We start from the raw sequence: 21,965 nt of genomic DNA, 5'->3' as shown, positions 1-21,965 counted from the left end.
CATTTAAGTATTTTTTATGTTTCATGGTTAACTGCAGTCAGCTATCGACTCATTGTTTTAAATAGCATTATTAAGTTTCAACTCGTCAAGGTTTGAAGCTAGCTTTGATTTTACATTTGTTGTTTGTTGTCAATTTCGTTTGGCGCCAAAACGCCGGCTGGAATGCCGAAGCAATCCTGAACGCCTCGAAATATCAAATCAAGTATCGTTTGCCAAGTTTGAAACATGTCGTTAAAGTGTTTACCTCGTTGGAAGTTACCGAATGGTAATTTTTATCCAATTGCAATGGCCTGTGTAGCGAATGAAGACCAACAAACTACAACGGTGTTGGTAGCGAGCGCAGAACTAGTGGTGTCTCTGCCCGTGAACAATATTAATCGTACATTCTATGAGGACCTTTTATTCACACGATATGAGCTCGAATTGAACGAACCGATACGTGCATTAAAAGCTACTGATACCAATGTGTTCCTAGTTTTGCTCAATGGTCAATTGATGGTAAACGATTTAGTGGACAACAAGTTTATTAACATCGCCGCATACAATCGCATACTGCACGTTGAATGGAGTCGTCAAACAAGTCAACTGTTCCTAATAAGACAAATGGAAACTGGCCAAATAAAGCTGGAAATTGTGGACAGTTCTGCAGGATTTTTGCCTCATATTACCATCACCAAACGTTATGACCTCGTGATGGAAGGTATCGATAGCAGCACCCGATTTAGCATCAAAAGCATAGTTGCAAATGAAGTAAATGAACGATTTTTGAGCGATTTTCTGGGCTTTACAAAACTTTCCATCGGAGACTCCATCTTGCTCATAGCTTTTAATAATAGTCTCTACTGGTTGGTGGAACAAGATACTGGTGAAAGTGATTTGATAGCAGTGCGTTGTTTTGCATCGTATGTAATCGATTTTGAATTTACTGAAAGCTGCCCATGTCTAGCCGTTTTTCTTCAATCAGGAGTTCTGGTTGTGTTCAACCGATCATCATCTCCGGAAGCTCTTACAGTTGCTAGCTCTTCGATATTTCTAACGGTCCCCATCGATGCATATGCTTTCGAAAAAGAAAATAGTGCATTTCTATACTCTAACGGTGTCAGTACGCATCGTGTGCATTTCTATTACTCGGAAGAAACGAAACAAATCGTGACAGAAATGAAAGAAATTCCTGTTCGTGGGGTGATCGCAATTACGTTGCTGCAAAGCAAATCGATGGCGCTGCTGTTGACTGACAACAATCAATTCTATTCCATCGATTGCGGTGGTAGAAAGCCGACGTGTATAGCTGACATCCCAAAGATGTTTGTGCTTGGAGCGGATAAACGAATGGTTTCGAAACGCATGACGAAAAGGATCACGGAAGAGGTGTACTATGACAAACGCCTAGACGATGCAATGCAAATTGAACAAGCGAAATTCGACGTACTAGCTTTACACAAAAATCAAACAGTGTTCGAGAGGCTGTCTCATGTGAATATCACTTTCAGTCGCGAAATGCCATCAAGAAAAGGACAGATTTTCTGTATGGGAAATCAAAACGTGAACGAAAGTGTATGTCTTTTTGCTAGCATGAGCATACAAATCAATCAAGGATTCTTCACCCTTCTTGCGAACCAGAAGAAATGGAGCATCTACATTGAGTGTAACGAAAGCTTTGCCACCTACCTCGTACACAAAACATTCAATTCCGACGGTGTGCTCAATGGAATGTTTTTCCTAAACAAACGCGAATTGGCCAATGGTTTACCAACGTTCCGCTCCAAGCTTGTAACGACGATAAAGCATGGGAATGAAAATCTTTTGCTTTCGGTTCCAATGCCGGTTTCAGTACAATCAACCGACGAGTGTGCAGTCTATTTGGTGCAAAATGCACCATCATCAAAAGTCTCATCTCAACCATGTGTGAAACTAGCAGCAAGTAGTATTATAGCACAAAACAATCCTCAGCCAGTTCGATCACAAAAAGAAGAGCGCCCCATCACGTACTGCATTCGGAATGAAGAATCGAAAACGAAGGCTATCAGTTTTTCCACCATGCTGGAAAATAATAGCTACGATGTGTGGTCCACTTTGGATGCATCGGTCACTGTTAGTTGGCATGGTGCTAGGTCAGCTGTGTGCCTTACAACAATCTGCCCGGTAGCGATGGATGTGGTGAAACGTTTTTTGCTGGATAATGAAGAATATGATGCTGAAATCAATCAAAGGAGAGATAAATTAAAAGTAAACTATATTCTATTGGAAATTAACATTACACACCAAGGCAGGCAAAATATTTTACTTACCTTTCCTTATTCGTATTGTCCTTGCAGGGTCTGTTTCTCGAGCTGCAGGCTGTCGCAGATGACGATTTAATAATCAAGCTCTACAGGAAAGTGCGAAACAATGATATCATTGATGATGATCTGCTACAGGCTCCTCGTTAGTTTGACGTTGTCTTACCAATCCCGTAGCGGTTGCGGAACACAACAAGCTGTCCTGGTAGCCTACTCTAGACAACATATTCTTCAATCCGCTGTGTTCGTTTTCCCGTTGTCCAGCAGATGACAGCTGATGTGAGAATGTTGGTTACAGAACGCATAATGCGATGGGCAAAACAAAAACAAATCACACACACCACCACACAGATGTCGTCGTGCGGGCGGAATTGTTTGCGTACGTATACGTTTACTGCGTACTGCTACTGCGTATTGTGCGAGAGGTTGATGTTGGAGAAATTTTGTACGATTTGCCAACAGAGAGTAACTACAGCAGGTCCGTCTGGTGGTGTTGCCGCAGCAGAGAGTTTTGCGAAAGTTGGACTCTTTGGTTAAATTTTCACCAGGCGAAAAAAAAAAATCTTATTCCCGAACCACCACCGGATGAGGAAAGCAAATTTGTGGTCGAAAGACGAATCGTGCGGACTTTGCTGTGTGCGCTTCATGAATTGCAGTAATTGTTTAACCCGTGTGCGCTGTTTTCTTTTCCCCATCGGTGCAGTGGGCAGATGGAAGAGTAGCGACAGAGACTGTTAACTAGTGAATAAAAATTTCGAGTGAAGTGAAGGGTCGTGGCCAGCGAGCCATTGCCGACACGACGGAAGATGGTTTATTAAATGATGGATTCTTTGATTAGTCTCTCGAGTGTGTGAGGCGTACTACGGGCGTAGGAACCGAACAACAGCGAAACCGCACACCCACAGCTCCGGTGGAACCATGTACGCGTTAATTAAGGCACGTATCGCAAAGACCATGGAATAACGAAATTGTGTGACAGATGCTACTAGTGCTACTACTCTGGTACTGTGTCCGCTTGGATGGACACTGCATTCAGTGAAGCATAGTGCGTAAAGCTAAACCTTTTTTTTGTTCCAAATTAGAAGTGAGGAAAGAATTTGCGACTTTTTTTCATAAAGAAAAAAAACATCAATTAAAAGGGTGAGGTGTGAATCTGTCAGTGCAACTTTATGATGCTGTAATACTAACACCGTCACACGTAGCCAGAACGAGAGATTAGGATAAAAAAGTGTACAGACTACTTAGATAAAAAAGCATTACAAACCTGCAGAAAGTGATACGAACACGTAATATTGGAATCAACCATGCCTCCGCTGAATAACTGCAATGGCAATAATTGCGGGGATATTATTTGCTCCCTTTCGACGCAATCACCACTTTCACCGACGGATCTGTCCCAAGCAGTTGGGGCTGTGGCTGGCACTGCAGGTGGCAATGGTAAACCACGGTTCAGCTGTCCACATTACGCGCAGAAGATGCTGCTTAATCTGAACGCCCTTCGGCTTGATTCACGGTTCTGTGATGTTGAGATCAAAGTTGGCGATGCTACGTCCGTCCACGCCCATCGGGCCGTACTGAGCGCAAGTTCCGCGTACTTTGAAGCCATGTTTCGGCCAGAGCTGGGACTGAGCGAGGGCAAACAGAAGACCGTCACATTGCACTCGATACGAGCCGACATTTTAGAGCTACTGGTCGAGTTCATTTACACTGGACAAATCGAAATCGAGCAGGTTAGTTGGGACGTTCCAGTGGGCAGATAGTTCGCCCTTTAACTAATTACTTCCTTTTGCTTAATCCTCCACATTTCGCTCTTGATTCAGAGCAACGTACAGGAACTGCTGGCTGCAGCCGACATGTTGCAGGTGCCGGAGGTAGTTGACGGATGTTGCGAATACCTTTGCCGGGAACTACATTCATCGAACGCCCTTGGTATACTGCGGTTCGCTGAGGCACACAATTGCCGTCAACTTGCTGAAGTGGCAGCCAACTTCGTACACAGCAACTTCCCGAAGGTGGCCCTCGAGGACGAACTGCTTGACATTCCGCACACGCTGCTTGTGAAAGTGATTGCATCCGAGGCCCTGCGCGTCGATAGCGAGTATCAGGTGTTCAATGCCGCCCTGCGCTGGATACGACACGATGTGGTACTACGGCGCCAGTACGTGTTTGAGATCCTGTCGCACGTACGCATCGCACTGGTACCGGTCGGGTTGATCGATCAAGCCATTTCCGAGTGTCGTGATGTGTCGCTTAAAATTGCATTACGTTCGGTGCGCAAAGATTTAACTTCCCGGCGAGGTCAGCTGGTACCGTTGCGCGTATGTCCACGAGTTTGTGCGAAGAAAAGCATTTACGTAATTGGTGGCTCACGGCGCGAACAATCGGCTGGCTGGACACCAACGGATTGGATCTTCGAGTCCGTTATCAAATATGACATCTTTAGGCGCGAATGGATAGAGTCGGCTCCGATGGAAATTGGACGCATTCTGCCCGGGGTGGCAGCACTAGGCGGAAAGATTTATGTAATTGGAGGTGAACGCGGCAGCCAGATACTGGCAAATGGGGAGGTGTACGATACACAGAACAACAATTGGGAACCGATGGCACCAATGAATGTACCACGGTGCGAGTTCGGCCTGTGTACACTCGGTGGCACGCTGTATGCAATGGGTGGTTGGATCGGAGAAGATATTGGCGGTTCGATTGAATGTTACGATCCTATGAAAAACGCATGGCGTATGGTAGGCGATCTTCCGGAACCGAAGTTTAGTATGGGTGTCGTAAGCTTTGAAGGTAGGTGTCTATGCTAATGGATTAGGAAGAAAGATTCATACTAAAAACATTGTCCGACTTACACAGGATTAATATACATTGTCGGTGGCTGTAATACTCATTCGCGGTATCTAACCGATTTGATAAGGTAAGTTTAATGCGGCGACGTCGCAGTAAATTGAATATCAAATCTGTTTTTTTTTATCATCCCTCTTGTGTAGCTACAATCCCGTCACGAACGAATGGACAAAGCTTGCGCGCATGCAAACGGCTCGCTGCCAGATGGGGGTGGCCATCTTGGATCGGCATCTGTACGTGGTCGGTGGTAACAGCAGCCAGCAGGAAGTGTTACGCACTGTCGAACGCTACAGTTTCGATGAGGACAAGTGGTCCATGGTATCACCGATGACGGTAAGGCGCTCGAGCCCAGCCGTGGCTGCTGCAGACGGATTACTGTACGTAGCCGGTGGCGATCAACCTTGCGAAATCAACTTCTACCGGGCGCAGATTACTATTGCATCGTTCGAGTGCTACGATCCCATTACTGACCAGTGGAAGGTTTGCCCCGATTTACCAACCAGTCGTTCCGAGGCGGGTGCAGTTGTTGTCTAAAAGAATGCATTATAGAGCTGTGGTTTTTTTTATTTCCGTCTGCGCTAATGCCATCGCTAACCAAAGACGCGCTTATAAAGCGCCGTGAATCAATAGCAATTCGTCTATCAAAAACCGGCGATCCTCCCGTAACTACCAAATACATATATTTCCTGTTCCGCTTATGCTTTTCTTTCCGGTGGTAGTTATTAAAGTAATCGACATTCTAAAAGAATTGCAAACAGTTCCCTATTAATGAAGGAACGTTTTAAACATATGTATAAGTGTGCATACCCGTTTAACTACACGAAAGGTAGACAAAAAAGTATAATATTCTTCATTTCAGTACGTTCCCAGCATCATCTACAGAATGCCAACAAACGAATTGTAATACAATGTGACGGCGTCTGTTTCAATTCTCATTTGTCAATTTTTAATGTTTCTTAATAAAGTGTTTTGATAAACGATTGGTAATGATAGTAATGTGCTTCGGTTGAAAGACATAATTTAATAGAAAGAAATCTTCGCTGCTAATGAACTTAAAACCATTATTTTTCTACTATTGTTATTCATGTACCATTTGAATAAATATAGCCTTTATTATGCGTTAGTCTTGATCACTGATCACTTGCTATGGTTGGTTTTGCTATGCTCTGTTCCTATTATCATTGTTTCACTTTTTGTTTGTTTTACATGGATACCTTTTTTGTTAGCTTTCTTTGCTGCCTAACGTCAATTACACAAGCTCTAACCCAATTTGTACGGTTACGATGCATAAACGTTATTTTTACGCATACTAACAAGTAGTCATCCCAGCCCTGTTTCTTTCACCAATGTGTTACACCTTTATCGTTGCTCTGAGCACATAATGGTGCAATATTTGTCCATTGTATTGCAGAATGTGTAGTACATATTTATAACATTGCCAAACACATTAGGAGTAGAGGGTAGTATCGCCGTCATGATTCAAACTTTTCCTGTTCTTTTTTTTCTCCAGTCTTCTATTCTTCAGGTGGAGCTTTTTTTTGCTCATTTCACCCCTACTAATAGCAGACATAATTTGATCTATATATATAGCGTAAAGTTCTGTACCTTTTGTCCTTGTAGTTCTGTGGTTAATATTCCAATCTACTTACAAATTCACGGTATACCGACCAGGGATTTAACCGTACTCTGGAAAAGAGCATATTTCGCAAATGAGACGCTTATTTCATTAAGAACTAACTTGTTGGGCGATCAGTACGTTTTAGTGGTAGAAAGCTTCCAATTCGATTGATTTTCGAGAATCTAGCTTAAAGTAAGTTTCTCCCGTTTTTCAATGTGCAAGACAAGGCTGTTTGCAAGCGTTAACTGAAAGAATATTATTTCTATCACTGTTGCGCCACTTTAAGCAGTGCAATTGAGTGTCATAATCAATGCTGCTTGGTTAAGCGCTGTTTGTTCACTTTTTTCTGCAAAACAAATATAGTGGTCCGTCCGAGCTTGGATATACCAAATCATTAGCTATTTCCTCTAACTAGTGTAATTCGATTAACGAGAGGTCTAGCAGGGATGCAATATTTTGAAAACGATCAACGATTCCAAAATTAATCTAATCGTTTGAAAAATAGTTTATCTGTTATACATTCTTAATGCACGACAATGGGGGAGGAATCTCATCCAAAATCTTTCTAATTGAATGAAAAAAAAATACAGAAAGCTACACACATAAGCATAATCACATACAGATGGTACTGCTAGGTAAATATCATAAATAGATAATTCTAATGAAAATAGAAAAAATACAAATCATTACATTACGCAAATCTTACCACCAGAAGGCTGGTGGTCATCTACACCTGTTTTTTTTTTTTCTCTTGCACACCGGCTTTTTATCTTCATCACATGTTATGGTTTATATGTACAACCGATGAAGGGGATACTATTAAAAACGGAACGGGATTAATTACGTTTAAAACCAACTTACATACAGCAGACTGACTTGTATAAACGAAATTACACCATCCCACGAATGGACGGTGTAACGTAAAAACCTGGTAAGTTTAAATTAAATCACTTTGTCACCAGTGGCGCTATCGTATTCTTCGGATCCTTTGCAGAATTGTCGTTAATTTATACACCTTTTGCTAAAGAGAATGTTTGAATTGGCAAAACAAAACGTTCCTCGATTTCTTATAAACATTTACCGTCATTTTGTGTGCAAACACAATCTCCGTCCGGCGGTATTGTGCACGGTGGTTAAGCGGGTTCAAACAGCAATTCCACCGTACCATTACTTATTCGTACGCAACAGCTCCGTTTTTGCAGAAAGCGTTGATGCGGGCAGATGTTGAGACGTCTGCGTGCCGATCGTGATGGTGCTGGGTTGGTAGGAGTGTAGTTGCACGTTACCGCCCGTGGTGCTACTGCTACCGGTACCGCAACAGTTGACGGGTGAAGTTAGCAACAGCGCACCATCTGCTGAACCAAGCGAATTGAGCGAGAGATTGCTGTCTGTGTGGTGATGTTGCTGCAACTGGCTTTGGTAATGATGGTTACTATGGTGATGATGCTGGTGGTTTTGTTGATTACTGCTCATCAGTCCTCCCGTTCCACTGCTGTGGTGCAGATTTGAGATGGTATGACTGGTGTGTAATGATGTGCGATTGCTAGCCATCGTGCCGGCACTGCCAGGTCCTGTTCGGGACGAGGGTTTACGAATTTTCCATGCCTTTAGTTTAGCCTCCATGTTGTCTAGCCTTCGCAAAAGATCGGCAACAATATTGAGCGTGGATACACGATCGCTTGGAGCCATTGGAGCATTAATTCCGCCAAGGCCACCAGGAACAAGTGCCGTGGATGACGCATTGTTTCCATTTCGTTCAATTATCAGCTGACTACTGGGCGATAGGAGTGCCGCCTTTACACCGTCCCCTACGATCCCGTCCAATGTTTTTGCAGAATCCGGTTCCATGGTCGTTTCGCGCCCAAAGTCATTCAATTTATTCGCCGATAGTTTCACCATAGGTGAGGCGAATGAACTGCGCTGCTTACTGGTGTTAAGATTGTTATTAAGCGTCTCCAACTTAGAACCAGCCAATGCCGTCTCTGTCGGATCTGTTCCACCGTCAAGACAAACATTGTTCATTTGTTGCGCATCGATCCCAGACGTTACGGCTGTAGCGATGGTTGTTGTTGATGTGCTGTCGTTCGATGGATCTAGCTGCTTGTTTCTGTCATCTCTGCTTTCGCTCACCTCACCTTCTTCCAGCTTTTCACCGTGCTCATCCGGTTTCAGGGTGCGTACTTTCAACTCCTGCTTCAAATCGCGTGCCTCGTCCATTAATCGCTGTAGTTTAATTTGCATGCGTTCTTTCTCATCCACTTCCAGTTCAAGCAGTGCATTTTTTTCGTATGCTTGGTTTAACATTGATTCGAATTCTGCTACACTTTCACTGGCCACCCGGTTTGCCCGTTCGAGATCGTCATTTTTCTGCTCAAGCTCCCGGATATACACCTAAAATATGAGGTGCATGAGTATCTTCGTAGCATATAACCCTGGTTACTAGTGAACCGCCTACTTACCTTTAGCTTTTCATTCTCTTTCGCCAATTGTCGATAGTCCGCATCGATTTTGTTTGTTTCATTTTCCGTGTATTGCATCTTCCTCTTGTAGGATTCGTTCTCGCCGTGCAGCTGATTTACCAGCTGGTTCAGATCGCGAATCTTCTTTTCCTGCTGCTCGACCGTCATTTCTAGCTCGGCTTCCAGCTGCCGTGACTCGGTGGTGAAGTCATCGAACTCCCGTTGCGCATCGTCCCGTTCCTGCGACACCTTCAGGCATCGCTCCTTCCAGTACATGCACTCCTCCTCAACGCTTGTAAACAGTTTATCCTCCATTATGCTTTTACTAGCCTGCACGACACGATTTTTGCACTACTTGATGTTTTTATTTTATTTTACAGAATGTACGATTACGAAAACTTTCTTCACCAATTGCAATTTGTCACCTATGTCTTTAATGTTTGTTTTCAAGCTTCACACCCAGGCGTGTGGGTGACAGCCCTTCGCGATTCGTGGTTAGGAAAAATCAATTGTGCAATTCTTCCCATCCGTTTGCCTCACATGCAGCAGTGATGTCGACTCAAGGCAAACAAACGACACTAACAGCCAATCGAAGCACAACGCACAATTCTACTGAGTTTCAACGGTAATGGTGCCGCTCAGTCCTGGGAGGAGGTCCTGTGCGTTTCGTTTCCTTTCCTGTTTTCTACACCTGACGCACGGACGAAGTGATCCGAGAACCACCCGAGGAAATGCCACCTCGCACGCGATGCAAGTTCGCCTGCGTGCCCTTGCGTGGGATTGCACAAATGCACCACGGATATTGCACCTCGTACTGCCAATTAACGATCCGTACTTCATACACCAACAACAACAAACTATCGCAAATGTTCTTCTGCGCTAGGCCAAGTGCGTTTTCATTTTTCGACACTATTTATTTCTGTTCTGTTTCTTTCTTCTCGTTTTTTTTTCTTGCAAACACACAAAATGAAAACTTTTCTGACTGACAGCGTCAGCTTGTTACAAGGTGATTACATGCAGGCTATGCCCAAACAAACGAGGTGTCTAGAGAGCACAGAATGTTTTTGAAAATCTCAATGTCGGTTGGCAAAACCACAAATATTCAAGAATAATATCAACACTCGTGTTTCAATATCGAAACTTCGGTCAGATAACTTTTGAAAAGACGTATTTCTGTTTTTTCTACAATCATGGCTTATCTGTTGTCCCTGGTAACTCGTTGGAATCTTTTTAACATTTTTCTACATAGGTTTGCCAACCCTGTATTACATCAAATGCAAAAACAGTCATTTATTTGTGATTTAAATCATTAGGATCCCATTTATGCATAGCAAACAATTTTAGCGTTTCACCTATCTGCAGATTATGCACCATTTCAGTATAGGTATTGCTTTCTATTCATTTAATACCCTTCTGTGTTCCCGTTGCAAGAGCATCAAATTACGATACACTTTGCGGGGCATGATCTAATACGACCATCTACATCTAAAGATGAAATTGATTAACTTCTTCTTTTGTGGCACTACAACAGCAAGTGGTCTTGGCATGGCATTACTGGGTTTCCTTGACTTTATTTACCCGTAGCAATATAGTCTGTCCTGCGTACGCGGGTTTGGAGGATGAGATCCCCGGTCCTGCCGTGTACATACCGGTGCGCCGCTACCATCTGCGCCACCATGTCGCTCCCAACACATGGTCAACTCCTAAAAATTTCTAAAATTATGCATCAACTGATACTCAGTTCTTACGTTAGTGAAGCACATTTTATAAAAAAAGGTTATTGTTTAATACAAGAAATTAACGTTTAACGTACAATTATGCCAATTACTGGTTAGTTCTAGATGCAGATATGCGGGGAAAGCATATTATTAATATTTTAATATATGCCCCGTGACCAACAAGCGTCATTACATTTAAAACCAGTGTTTGGATCAATTTATTTTTTCTTCAACAGAATTTTGTCTGGGGCCCAGAACAGCAGATGCACCACCGGGCCATCTGATAAACGGCGGCGGTCCACACGGCAGGACGTGGTATAATAAGTCTTGATACGGCATTGGCCGTTCTTAAGAAGTAAAAAAAATGAATTTTGTATGTTTGATTATGAATCATAATTTCACTCTTTCGAATGTAATTGAATGAATTATTCACTCAACACAACAGATTTATAATTTTCATGTTTAACTGAACATCTAGTGAATTATTTTTCAATTTTTCTTTATTACTTTATTAAATATTTTTCATTACTTTTCTGAAAAAATGTATATATATAAATATATAGTAAATGTATATTGTTATTCTGTTTTTTTCGTCATTTCTTGCATTCCACTCGCATATATGTGTGTGTTTGTGTGGGTGTGTTTGCTTTTTCTAGTATTATTTTCTTTTCCCTTTTCGATTGCCTATCGTATCTTCAACGCACATGTCCCTTTCAATGTTGTTAATATGTAATGCTACAATGTCTTCGACTCTGGTTCGATTTTTTTTTTCGTCTATTTTTCTACTGTTTCATTTACCTTGTATAATGTTTGCTTAATTTTTGGTTTAACTTTCACTCTGATCCAGCAGTTGAATTCGTGTGTTATCCATTCTATTTCTACGATATTTGTACGCGTTAGCGCGTCTACCAGCTTGAAAAACGTAAACTATACAACGAGTAAGGGAGATGCTACATAAAATAGATCCACACTTCTTAATGGCGGAGCCGTACCATTGAATCGTATTTTGCCCGATGCTGAGAGCACACGTTCTTGTTGCTTAAGGTTTAGGAGCATATCAAATTAAATTCTCCATTACAGTTGCTATACTTCTTGTTTCGAACGGGAAATCTATTTGGATGGTAATTGAAACGTGTGGACGTTTTTTTTTATTCCGGTGGTTAAAAGTAAAGAATTGGCTCACACATATGTACGCTCTTTCACAGTGAATAAAATGGTTCGATCCTATGTTCGGTGACTAGTTTACTTGTGTTTGTTTTTATGTGCTCCTTATGTTTCCATACTGGTCCTGCGGCGTTTCATGTATCTAGCTGTGTGCTGTACCATGTATATGTATGCGTGTATCATTCAAGTTTGAATCGCAAACTTATCGGTGGCGGTTATCAATGTTTTCATCCTAGCAATTCATCATTTTCATCTTCTGCCGACAACACGCTGTGCATGAAGCATGGGAACACAATTTGAATTGGCTAATCCATGCTTCACGCGTGATACCAATGCTCGATCGTTTAATGAATGTATTACACGATCAACATCCATACAGGCTTTAACATACATTTCAAATTGTTCGCTTCCAATGACAAAATTATATTTGTTTTGTTATTTTTTTGTCCAAAAAGAACAATAACAAAAGAATCTATTAATTCGCCTTTTGTTTATCTAGGAGAAAAAGCACCATTATTACATACAAATAGAGCCCCGTGGTATTGGTTGCATCGCCATTCGATGCCGCTCTAGACATTTTATAACATTAGGCTCTATAAGATCGAGTTTTAGCTACGTTATTAAAGTACAACTTGTAACGCATGAATCGATTAGCTGATTGTGTGAATTGTTAACGCCACTCTAGTGCGCATTTTTATGCTGTATTTTCGTGTTTCTCCCATTCTGCTAATATGGCAGTGTGTTCAATCTAATATGTATGCATGTCGCTCATTACCCATTCGATAACATTTCTTTTACTAACCATCGATAGGATATCGTTATTATCGCAAGCATTTCACTAACATGGAGAGAAGAAAGGAAATCGCATTCGCAAAGGTTGAACTCTCTGGTCTAGAGAAACTGAATCGGTTATCGCTCAAAAGGAATACGAATCGGATTAACTGGATGAACAACACACAACATCACAGTATTGCTCTTGTTCTACACTTATCCATCTACACTCGTTTAACAAACATTAGCGATACAGGGATGAAGATAACGTATTGTCCAAACAAATACATTAACTGAATCAATACAACTATAACACGGTGTAGCAGCTCGGAAATAATTGTTAAGCATCATCAAAGTGAACATGCATGACAAACAAAAAGGAAACGTATGATCGATTTAATTTTCGATCTCTTCTTGGCATCACATTAAAGAACGTCCTATTTACAACAATTGTTTTATCGTTTGTTCATCTCCTGTCCCTAAATCAGGAGTTTGAAACGCTCTCCTAACAAAACACTTTTTTCTTTTCATCGATTTTAGATGTCACTTTTTTATGTGTTCTTTTCATTTGCAGAATGTGTTGCAAGTATTTTCATTTGTTCCGGAATGATCATAATTTTTATCATAACTTTTCGATTTTGTTATCTTTTTTTCGGTTTGATTGCTTACACACCATTTGCATATACACACATGTTTGCGTTTGTTTCTAATATATCGTTTACGCTTTTTTATCAATCACAGCATAAATCTAAACCGATCTATTAATCACAATTGCTTGTATCTTTCAGATGGTTTTAACGACTTCTCGAGATTTGCCAAACGGATTTTTCATTTCGAATCGACTCTTCAATATTCGTATTTTAAAGTTTTTGCTCATCACAATGACTCGTGACACGTTAAATTTCTCTCTATTGCGAAAGTACCCCTTCTTTTTTGTAGGGAAACAAAACTTTGATTCAATTTAAAAAATTTACAAGCCCACATAATGCTGTTAATGGGTTAATGAAGTGGAGAAAAAAAACGCTCATTTTAGGTGACGAGATTTGCACATTTTTTAGTCCGTAAGCTAATCGAGCACGAGATCACACTCTGTTCAATGATAAATTAAATAACACAAATACGAGTATGACATACACAGAAACCTTTTGGAAAATTGTAATTCATATTGCTAAAATAAAATTGCATAAACATGTAAAACTGCCTAATGGATAAAGTTTTGCACGAATAATACCAAACGACCAGTACGAGGAAAGATTAATAAAATAAAAGAAAAGGAAAACGAAAAATAAATCTCCTTTAACTGTTTTGTTGCAGGAGAAGATATGCCTGTGGCCTTCCCCAAAAACGTTAGATAGAGACGGCCTAACAAATACGGTCGGGAACTCCTTTTCTCGAGAGCGCCACTCTTTCTTGTGTGATAATTTTGCGAAGAAACGTTACTGCTGCTTATCGATACGTAAACTAAATTTGGGACTATCCGGTATAATGGTAACCACTTTCAGTTCGTTCGGGGACTCGAGCAAATTTTTCGCATGGGCAGCGGCCGTATCACAGTCCGTGCGGCGGGATATCAGCAACCGGATGTCGGTATGAAGCGACAATTTTCCAGATCGCGATGTTTGAAACCTGTTGGCAATGGGATTATCAATTATTGTTTCATTTATTGTTAAAAGAAATGTTTTGCGATTTTCTTTTTCGGGTATGGTCCTCATATACAAAAGAAATAGTTCTTACCGCAAATGGATCGCATAACGAAGCAGTTTCATTTGTTCGGCATTGCTAAGTTGCTCGATGTTTTTGCCGAGCAGTTTAAGGCTGCTGTCGTCGCAAGCGAGTATGCGCTGCCGTATGAAGGTAGTGGACATTGCTGGCATATCTCGAAAATCGTACGGAACGACAAACATCCGCACCACCGTTCCCAGCGGGTTGAGCAACGTTGCTTGGACGGTGCCAGTGCGCGGTATTGAATATCCCTTTCTTGGAAGACGTAATTCACACTGAAAAAAGAACATACACCATGGATTAAAGTATAGACTCTAGGGGGATATTATAATCAAGTCACGTTTTTGACACTTACCACATACGGTGTGGTTAAATGTTGCCCAGGGAGCTCGTAGAAATAGGATGCAGCCGGTATGGTAAGCTGCGTCGGACAGAAGCTACCAGAAGCGCCAAGCAGCACCTTAAAATCAGCGACCTGGAATTTTGGTGCGAGACGACGCTGCAGTAATGACTCTTCTAACGTTCCCAGCATTGGTGCACGGCCAAACTTGAACAAATTTCTGTTCAACACCTTACTCAACATCTGCGCCGTTGGTAGAAGACATGCGGGGGAACGTGCCGTATAACGACCCGTCTTCAATGCCGACCCAACGGTACCATCCTCAATCGGCAGTTGGTGTCCCGATAGCGGACTACAATAACTACCACCGTTCGATGAATCCAATAGATACGATGACAGATCGTCATCCGACAGTTGCTCATCCGATCCGATCGATGATCTCTCTGAGAAGGAAGATCGCTCGGAAGGATAACGTGTACGATGTTGAAACTGACGTTGCGCGTTTCGTAAAAAGCGTGGCGAAAGAGCACCACCACCAGATGGCGGCGAGAACGGAAATGCCGGAGCTGATTTAGATTTAATCGTGCCCGTAACGGGACTGACAGGAATTTCCTCGAAATCATAACGAAATAATCCGGTACTGAACGCTCCATTCACACTACGCGCACTTTTCGTGCCATGACCAAACGTTCCACCTCCATCGATCGCTATTGGAGATGTTGCAGGGAAGGAGGTCGATGTAGCCGGACTGCTTCCACTTGTAAAACCGGAATCATCGCGTGCCAAAGGAGATAAACAAAACACGTAATTGAGATTGATTTTCGAGGATGGTTTTTGCTGTATAAGCTGCTGCTTTATGCTACTGCAACATTCCTCTTTCCTATTGACCGCGTTAGCTTCCGATGATAATCTGGTAGCGGCAAATGAGCTATTTCCAATTGCAGTACAGCTTAGAATTTGTTTTTTATGCGGTGAAACGCTGCTCGCCGTGCTTACGGAACAGTCCGTCTCAGAACAGCTGATGTAGAGTGGTTCCTTACAATCTTTATCATTCGCTGCTGCTGGTGTCGACGTGTGTGGTCGATGACAACGTGGAATTTGATGTATACATTTTCCTATTGTTCCCAACACATGTGAGTGTTCATCATTGGTCAAACGATGATCAGCAGCATAACCACATGCCTTGCGTGAAGTGCGCTCTTTCGAGAATACATGATCGTTCTCATTATCACCGCCGTTGCTGCCATCCTCCTCAGTGCTGTCCTCTTCGGTAGCTTGATTACGATCATTGATAGCGTACGACCTGGTCCCTAGTGTTGTTATCGTGTCAATCACATCTTCGGAGAACGCACGTCTGTAAGATTTCATCTGCTCGAAGGTAAAAACACCATTTCCAACTGTGCCCGTTGAGCTGCTCAGCATTGGACTATCACTCGGGCTAAGATCTTCACCGTTGGGATAGAGCATACCATGGTCCTCGTTCAGCCCATGTATAGAATGAACATCACCATCACTACCTTCACACCTAGCTGCGCTATGCCCATTTATCGCAGACGCCGTGCTAGAGGAGCCCGGAATGGTGAGATGTCCTACTAGACTCTCCGACAGCGTTCTTCGACAACCGGGCGGGGTGGATCCACAATCCAACACGGTGTTGGTAGTGATCATATTTTTCTTCACCGACTCCTTCTTCGAGGAGAACGAAACGGCTGGTGGCCCTGTAGGAGGGGCTAACGACGTGGATAACAGGGTGGTAAGGTTTAGTTTAAAATTATGCTTCGTTTTTTGTCGCTTGCACAGTCGACAGTCACCTAAATCTAGCTTCTTTTCCTTGCTGAAGGTATCACATTCGCTTGATTCACATTTTGCTGCCAATTTCATACTGTCCCTGTCGTCCTTCTCCTTATGCTTTGCTTCTATCTGCTGATCATGCTGCATGCTGTTGGCAACTTGTACTCCACCACTACCACCGTTCACTGTTTCACACTCAACGATGTTATTGTTTGCAGTGGTGTAATTGTTGTTATTTAAAGCCGTATGTCCATGCCCGTTTTTAGCAATGTCTTGCTGCTCGTTATGTTGCTCTCCGGACCCGTTTAGCATGGCAGTTCTTTGAATGGCTTGAAGGAGCAGTTCTCCCTGTTGAAGGATGGGAGAATCATTTGCAATTGCACGATTCCTTTTCTGTGTATTGCTGTCATCATCCTCATCGCCGTCATATCCATCCCCACCGACAATGAAACATGGTCGACGAACAGTGGTATTCGGCATATCAAAACTGCTCATCCCGGCACAATCTGCTCCTGGTTTTTGAACGCTGGAGGAGTTACCTTCATCCATCGGTACATCATTTCGTGCCTGTTTAACATATGTCTCAGGCGCTGCTGGACCTTTATCACAGTTTTCATTGATAATATTGTAAGTCCTATAGTAATCGTTAAAATATTGCATATATCTATCACGGTTTGTGCTGCTAATGCTGCTACTAGCGTGGTTGATGTTTTGGCTAACTTCCGTACCCTGCCGTACCGGGTTATCTACCATCGTAGAGGATTCAGATGCAGTTCCATTTTTTTCCCGTGCACGATTATTGCAATCATTACAAACCGGTGCCTCCAAAACAGTGGGATCGGTTTGTGTGGCCACGGACACGACCGGCGGTAACATATCGACCGACAATCCCGATGTTACAGTTTGGGTAGATTTTGAGTTGGTAGCGACTGGATGAAAACGGTCATCACATATCAACATTGCCTGTTGATGATCGTTCGAAGAGTAAAGCGGTGGCTGAATCGAATTGATCGAGGATGTTAATGCATTGCGACAGGTTCCGTTACTGCATCCATCATTTGCGTTCACGCTAACCACATTGTTGAATGCTACAGACCCTGCGACGGTGGACGAGTTTCTAGATCCTACGTTGAGACCAATGGTTCCAGCCTGGCCACTGACGTAACTCTTCGCTGATAAATATGACGAACCATCTGTTGATGAACCATTTCGATCGCTGACACTTCCACCTACGCTGCTACTAGTATTGCTACTAGTGGCGCTTCCATTACTGTTTCCTTCTCCGGCACCGCCTGATTTCTTTTTCTTTTCACGCTTCAACATTCTCTTGCGGTACTTCAGCAGCTGTTTCTCGCGGTGGCTAATAGCGGCCGATGTTAGCAGCAAACTATCTTCGGTACCGTCACCATCAGCTAAATCGCCATCAGCCACTCCTTCCACCATTGATGGATCGTACTCATCTTCCTCTTCCTCCAGCTCCACACGGAAAGCACAACGATGTTTACCTTTCTCGTGGCATGGCAAAGGTATGCGATCGACTTGCTGTTGCTTCTGCAAACATGCAATCATTTTCGCTGCATCCAACGCGGCATTGATACCCGGTATGCGATCCAGTCGTGGCAAGCTTTTCAGACAGACTTGAATTACGAAATTTTCCGCCACACTCGCATCAGGGAAGTTGTGCACATTCGGTTTCTCGTTAAAACACGCCGTATTGTCGTATGTTCGAATGCGGAACAGGATGTCGAGCTTTGCCTGTGGCAATGAAAACGAAGATCCACCACCAGCTTTACAAACTGCCGCAGGGATTATTTTTTTAATGCGTGGATGTGAGAAAATGTCCGGTTCTAGTGATTTTTTTATCAGATCGGTCCAGGCGGAAATTTGCGAAAAGTATAGTTGACTACGTATGGCCGCGCACAGCGATTGAATGGTCATGGTTGCAGGAGATTTTCTGTATATTTACCAAAGAAAACATAATTTCTATAAAATAAGGCAAACATAATTCTGCTTAAAAATGATCGGTTTTACTTACGTCATTACCAACTTCAGAATCCATTGCTCCAAAAGGATGGTATGGTTTTCTGGACCTAGATAAACCTCGATGCAAACTGCTTCACCGTTAGTCAGGATAGACGAAAGCTGCTTGAAATAAACTTGCCAACGAAGGCACTGAAACAGAGCAGAAACGGAAATGTTTAATGCAATGCGTACAAATGAAATACATTTCAGTCCTGCTACTTCGGACAACTTACATATTTGTTACGATAGCTGCAGTGATGCTCCGGTCCATCAGCAGTTTCCGGTTTAGTGAGTCCGATTTTCTTCAGAAACTGTTCACAGTGTGGTCCTTCGCGTGGACTCGACGGCGTTTGCTGCTTCGAGGCGGCATACCCTAACGCTGGCTTGCGGGGCTGAGCAGAGCTGACCGACGACGATGGTACGGCAGAAACCGATGAGGAGGAGGAAAAGTTTATGAAGCTGTTGCCGATCGGATGATTCTTGATCGGTGACACGGTACCAAGGACGTTCATTTTCTCGAATCCACTGTAGATGACGACACCAGCGGTAGCAGTAGAGATAGGAAGCTCGTTCGAATACCAGGATGTAGCCGATGACGATGACGACGAGGACCCTCTGGCGACTGGATCGTGCTGTGACACCACTTTAGGGAATGATTCATACATTTCCCTTTCATGGCTCCGACCACTTGACAGACGGTTCGGTTCGCCTGACACCGTCACCAGCTGCTGCACCTCGTTCTTGCTCGTGCTCGGGCAGGAGGAACGGATTTGCTGTAGCTTCAGATTAATTCGTTGCGTTTCGTTGGGTGTGTGACAGCAGGTCATCGCTAACGATTTCTGTGATTCATTGATGGCCATTAGACTGCACTGTTGAAGCGACGACGCTCCCCCAGTGCTCTCACTCGTACGCCTCTGCCTACAAAACCCACCATCCTCCTCATCGTCGCCACCTGCCGCCCCGGAAGAACCTGTTGAAGCTCCACCGCCTGCTCCTCCACCACTGCCAGTTCCATGGCCGCCTACAGTCAGGTTCGAGGTGGTACAAACTGTAGCCGAAGCATTGATCGAACTGTCATCGAGTGCGGATGATCTTCCTTCCAGCACAAGAGATGCAATTCCGATTGAAACTGGAATGGCAGGATGTTTAGGAGATATGGAGCTACCGCTGTGCATCTGTAATGGAAATTTTAATAATTTTACGTTAGTAAAATTTTGCTACACTGAACTAATAGAAGCTGAATTTATACCAAAAAGTTAATAGATATTGCTTTTGCTATTAAATTCCATTGGTGCCAAGCTGCATTTCGTCAAAGCACCAACAATCAATCGAAAGAGTAATTGTTGTCTAACGAGTTTCAAGTGGCCTTCGCCGACGTACAACACGCAAGAGACGACGAAACTTTAATCTGCATGGAACAACATAGCCCATAAAACATAAGCTTCCCCCCTACCCTGATCGAGACCGACCGAAGTAATAGCGAACACACCCACCAACCTTCACGAAGTGTAAATGCGAGTGACTGGACCTCAGTGTGCTGCTGCAGGTGATGTGGCATGGGTACACAAATTATGCAACCAAATACAGGCACCCCGAACCCCGAAACGCCAAACGTGGCCCATGTATGGTTCCTTCACAAAACTCCATCTCCGTCAACCGGGAGACGATTTCTGGTCGCTAGGTTTTTAGGTCGATTTCATTTCAATAGGACTTGGAGTGCAATGGTGACTACTTGCCATACCACGTGCCCGACGGGGGATGGTTAGTGTTACCCTGCGGTTTACAGAGCCAATGGAAAGCTCAGCACCTGGTCCGGCGATGTTGGTGGACAGTCGCAACATTCGAAATGACCGTGAATTGATGAAGACACACGGGGCATGTTTCTGTGCCAAGTACGCCAACCAGCAAAACGACGACGACTGTGGCAATTGGCAACATTCCACTCACCAGTGTTTAAAATACGAAAGTGAAAAAAACAAGACATGGTTAAATGTCACACGTTCTTCTATTTGGCGTTTTCGGTACGTAGCATTAATAGATATCAGCTGAGAGACAGAGGAAACAAATATTTAACAAAACATGGACATGGGTTTCGCTTCTTAATTGAAGAATTGCTTCTTTTTCAAGATATTTCATTCCCCTTTCACTGAGAGCACTATAGTTGTGCTATTATCGAAAAATAAACACATTAGTAAAATAAAAGTTAAAGTATGTAATAATCGGGCGATTATCAAATTCTAATAAACAAGCAATACAAAATAACTCTAAACTCTACATTGAGAGTGAAAGGGAATCGAAACTCGAAAGTCAAAAAGAAAAACGAAAGAAGAAAACATTCCGCTACACGAACCGTTGGGGCACTCTCGTTGAAATTCTCCGTTTCGCTGGACGGAAAACGTCTTCATAGTGTTAGGGAAATGCGAGTTCCACCAACTGTGCTGCTTGTTCCACTTACTCTGCGAGACACGTCCCTCCCATTCAAACTCCCACCTCTCGCGATTATGTTAAAAGCTGCTACAAGATGAAGCGCAACCATACGAGGGGGAAGGAAAAAATGAGGAAAGAAGAAGGAAGTATTGTTGCTTCGGGTGGCCCCATTTGGTGCGTGTTTTCTTATGTACATCACACATCAATGCTGTACTAATAGGGATTCTAAAGGGAGCGCGCGTGTGTTAACGTTCTAGGGGTCTTAGTAGGTAGATACCCCACTGTGGAAGTTGATGCTGAAGACACGAGCAGGCGGACACACAAAACGGGCAGTGAAAACTAGGTCACGAAGCGTGCCACCTTCTATTCTCAAAGAATCTATTTTACACACAAAAATAGTTGCTGGATATACAAAAATTCTAAAAGCAAGATAGAATAAATTTATTTTCTTTACGGATCTTCTATTGATACTATTTACCTGTTAATAGAGTTTTCAGCTATTAAAACAAGGTTACACAATATTGTTAGATATAATACATTCAGTACATTTTGGAGCATGTGTGAATTGAAACTAATTCAGTGCGTTTGGTTAGATTTGATTTTGTTAATCATCTTTAATCTAATTAACCATAATTGGAACATGATTGACCTCACAGAACAATGTATGCACATGTACACATAGACACGTGTGTTTTTGCTTTGTAGTATTAAGTACTATTAATCACAAAGCTAGTGAAATATAAAGAAGCATGATAAAATTATACCAAATATGCACATATTTAGCGCTAGCACAGCATTGGGTCG

General features: G+C 42.8%; 3 protein-coding genes across 3 annotated transcripts in view; 1 reads left to right on the top strand and 2 right to left on the bottom strand.

The window, feature by feature from the left end:
• The first annotated feature begins 3,078 nt into the window (after nt 1–3,078).
• Nucleotides 3,079–6,121, top strand: LOC125763836 (actin-binding protein IPP). Its single transcript, XM_049427404.1, has 4 exons — nt 3,079–4,009; nt 4,100–5,072; nt 5,139–5,199; nt 5,273–6,121. Exons 1-4 carry the CDS (start codon nt 3,584–3,586, stop codon nt 5,661–5,663), a joined length of 1,851 nt encoding a protein of 616 aa, XP_049283361.1. The 5' UTR covers nt 3,079–3,583; the 3' UTR covers nt 5,664–6,121.
• A 100-nt stretch (nt 6,122–6,221) lies between these two features.
• Nucleotides 6,222–10,158, bottom strand: LOC125763837 (nuclear distribution protein nudE homolog). The gene is made up of 2 exons (XM_049427405.1): nt 9,207–10,158; nt 6,222–9,138 (listed from the first exon to the last, which is right to left on the bottom strand). The coding sequence occupies exons 1-2, from the start codon at nt 9,519–9,521 to the stop codon at nt 7,915–7,917; spliced, it is 1,539 nt and encodes a 512-aa protein (XP_049283362.1). The 5' UTR covers nt 9,522–10,158; the 3' UTR covers nt 6,222–7,914.
• Nucleotides 10,159–11,370: 1,212 nt separating this feature from the next.
• The window catches only part of LOC125763833 (uncharacterized), a 31,980-nt gene continuing 21,385 nt past the window's right edge, over nt 11,371–21,965 (bottom strand). The window contains exons 2-6 of the mRNA XM_049427399.1: nt 18,968–19,909; nt 18,748–18,884; nt 14,937–18,666; nt 14,594–14,856; nt 11,371–14,485 (exon numbers count right to left, since the gene is read on the bottom strand). Of these exons, the coding sequence (XP_049283356.1) occupies nt 14,296–14,485; nt 14,594–14,856; nt 14,937–18,666; nt 18,748–18,884; nt 18,968–19,909 (5,262 nt within the window). The 3' untranslated portion in view covers nt 11,371–14,295. The remainder of the gene's footprint in view (nt 14,486–14,593; nt 14,857–14,936; nt 18,667–18,747; nt 18,885–18,967; nt 19,910–21,965) is intronic.

This window comes from Anopheles funestus, chromosome 2RL, assembly GCF_943734845.2.
Source record: "Anopheles funestus chromosome 2RL, idAnoFuneDA-416_04, whole genome shotgun sequence".
Taxonomy (NCBI): Eukaryota; Metazoa; Arthropoda; class Insecta; order Diptera; family Culicidae; genus Anopheles; species Anopheles funestus.
The sequence above is the reverse complement of the archived record's forward strand: the minus strand, read 5'-3'. Positions and strand labels throughout refer to the sequence as shown.

Coding starts and splice junctions, on each gene's coding strand:
- LOC125763836 (XM_049427404.1), top strand. CDS start 3,584: ATGCCTCCGCTGAATAACTGCAATGGCAATAATTGCGGGGATATTATT. Junction 4,010..4,099: donor GACAAATCGAAATCGAGCAG/GTTAGTTGGGAC, acceptor CTCTTGATTCAG/AGCAACGTACAGGAACTGCT. Junction 5,200..5,272: donor TATCTAACCGATTTGATAAG/GTAAGTTTAATG, acceptor CCTCTTGTGTAG/CTACAATCCCGTCACGAACG.
- LOC125763837 (XM_049427405.1), bottom strand. CDS start 9,521: ATGGAGGATAAACTGTTTACAAGCGTTGAGGAGGAGTGCATGTACTGG. Junction 9,139..9,206: donor AAGAGAATGAAAAGCTAAAG/GTAAGTAGGCGG, acceptor CTCATATTTTAG/GTGTATATCCGGGAGCTTGA.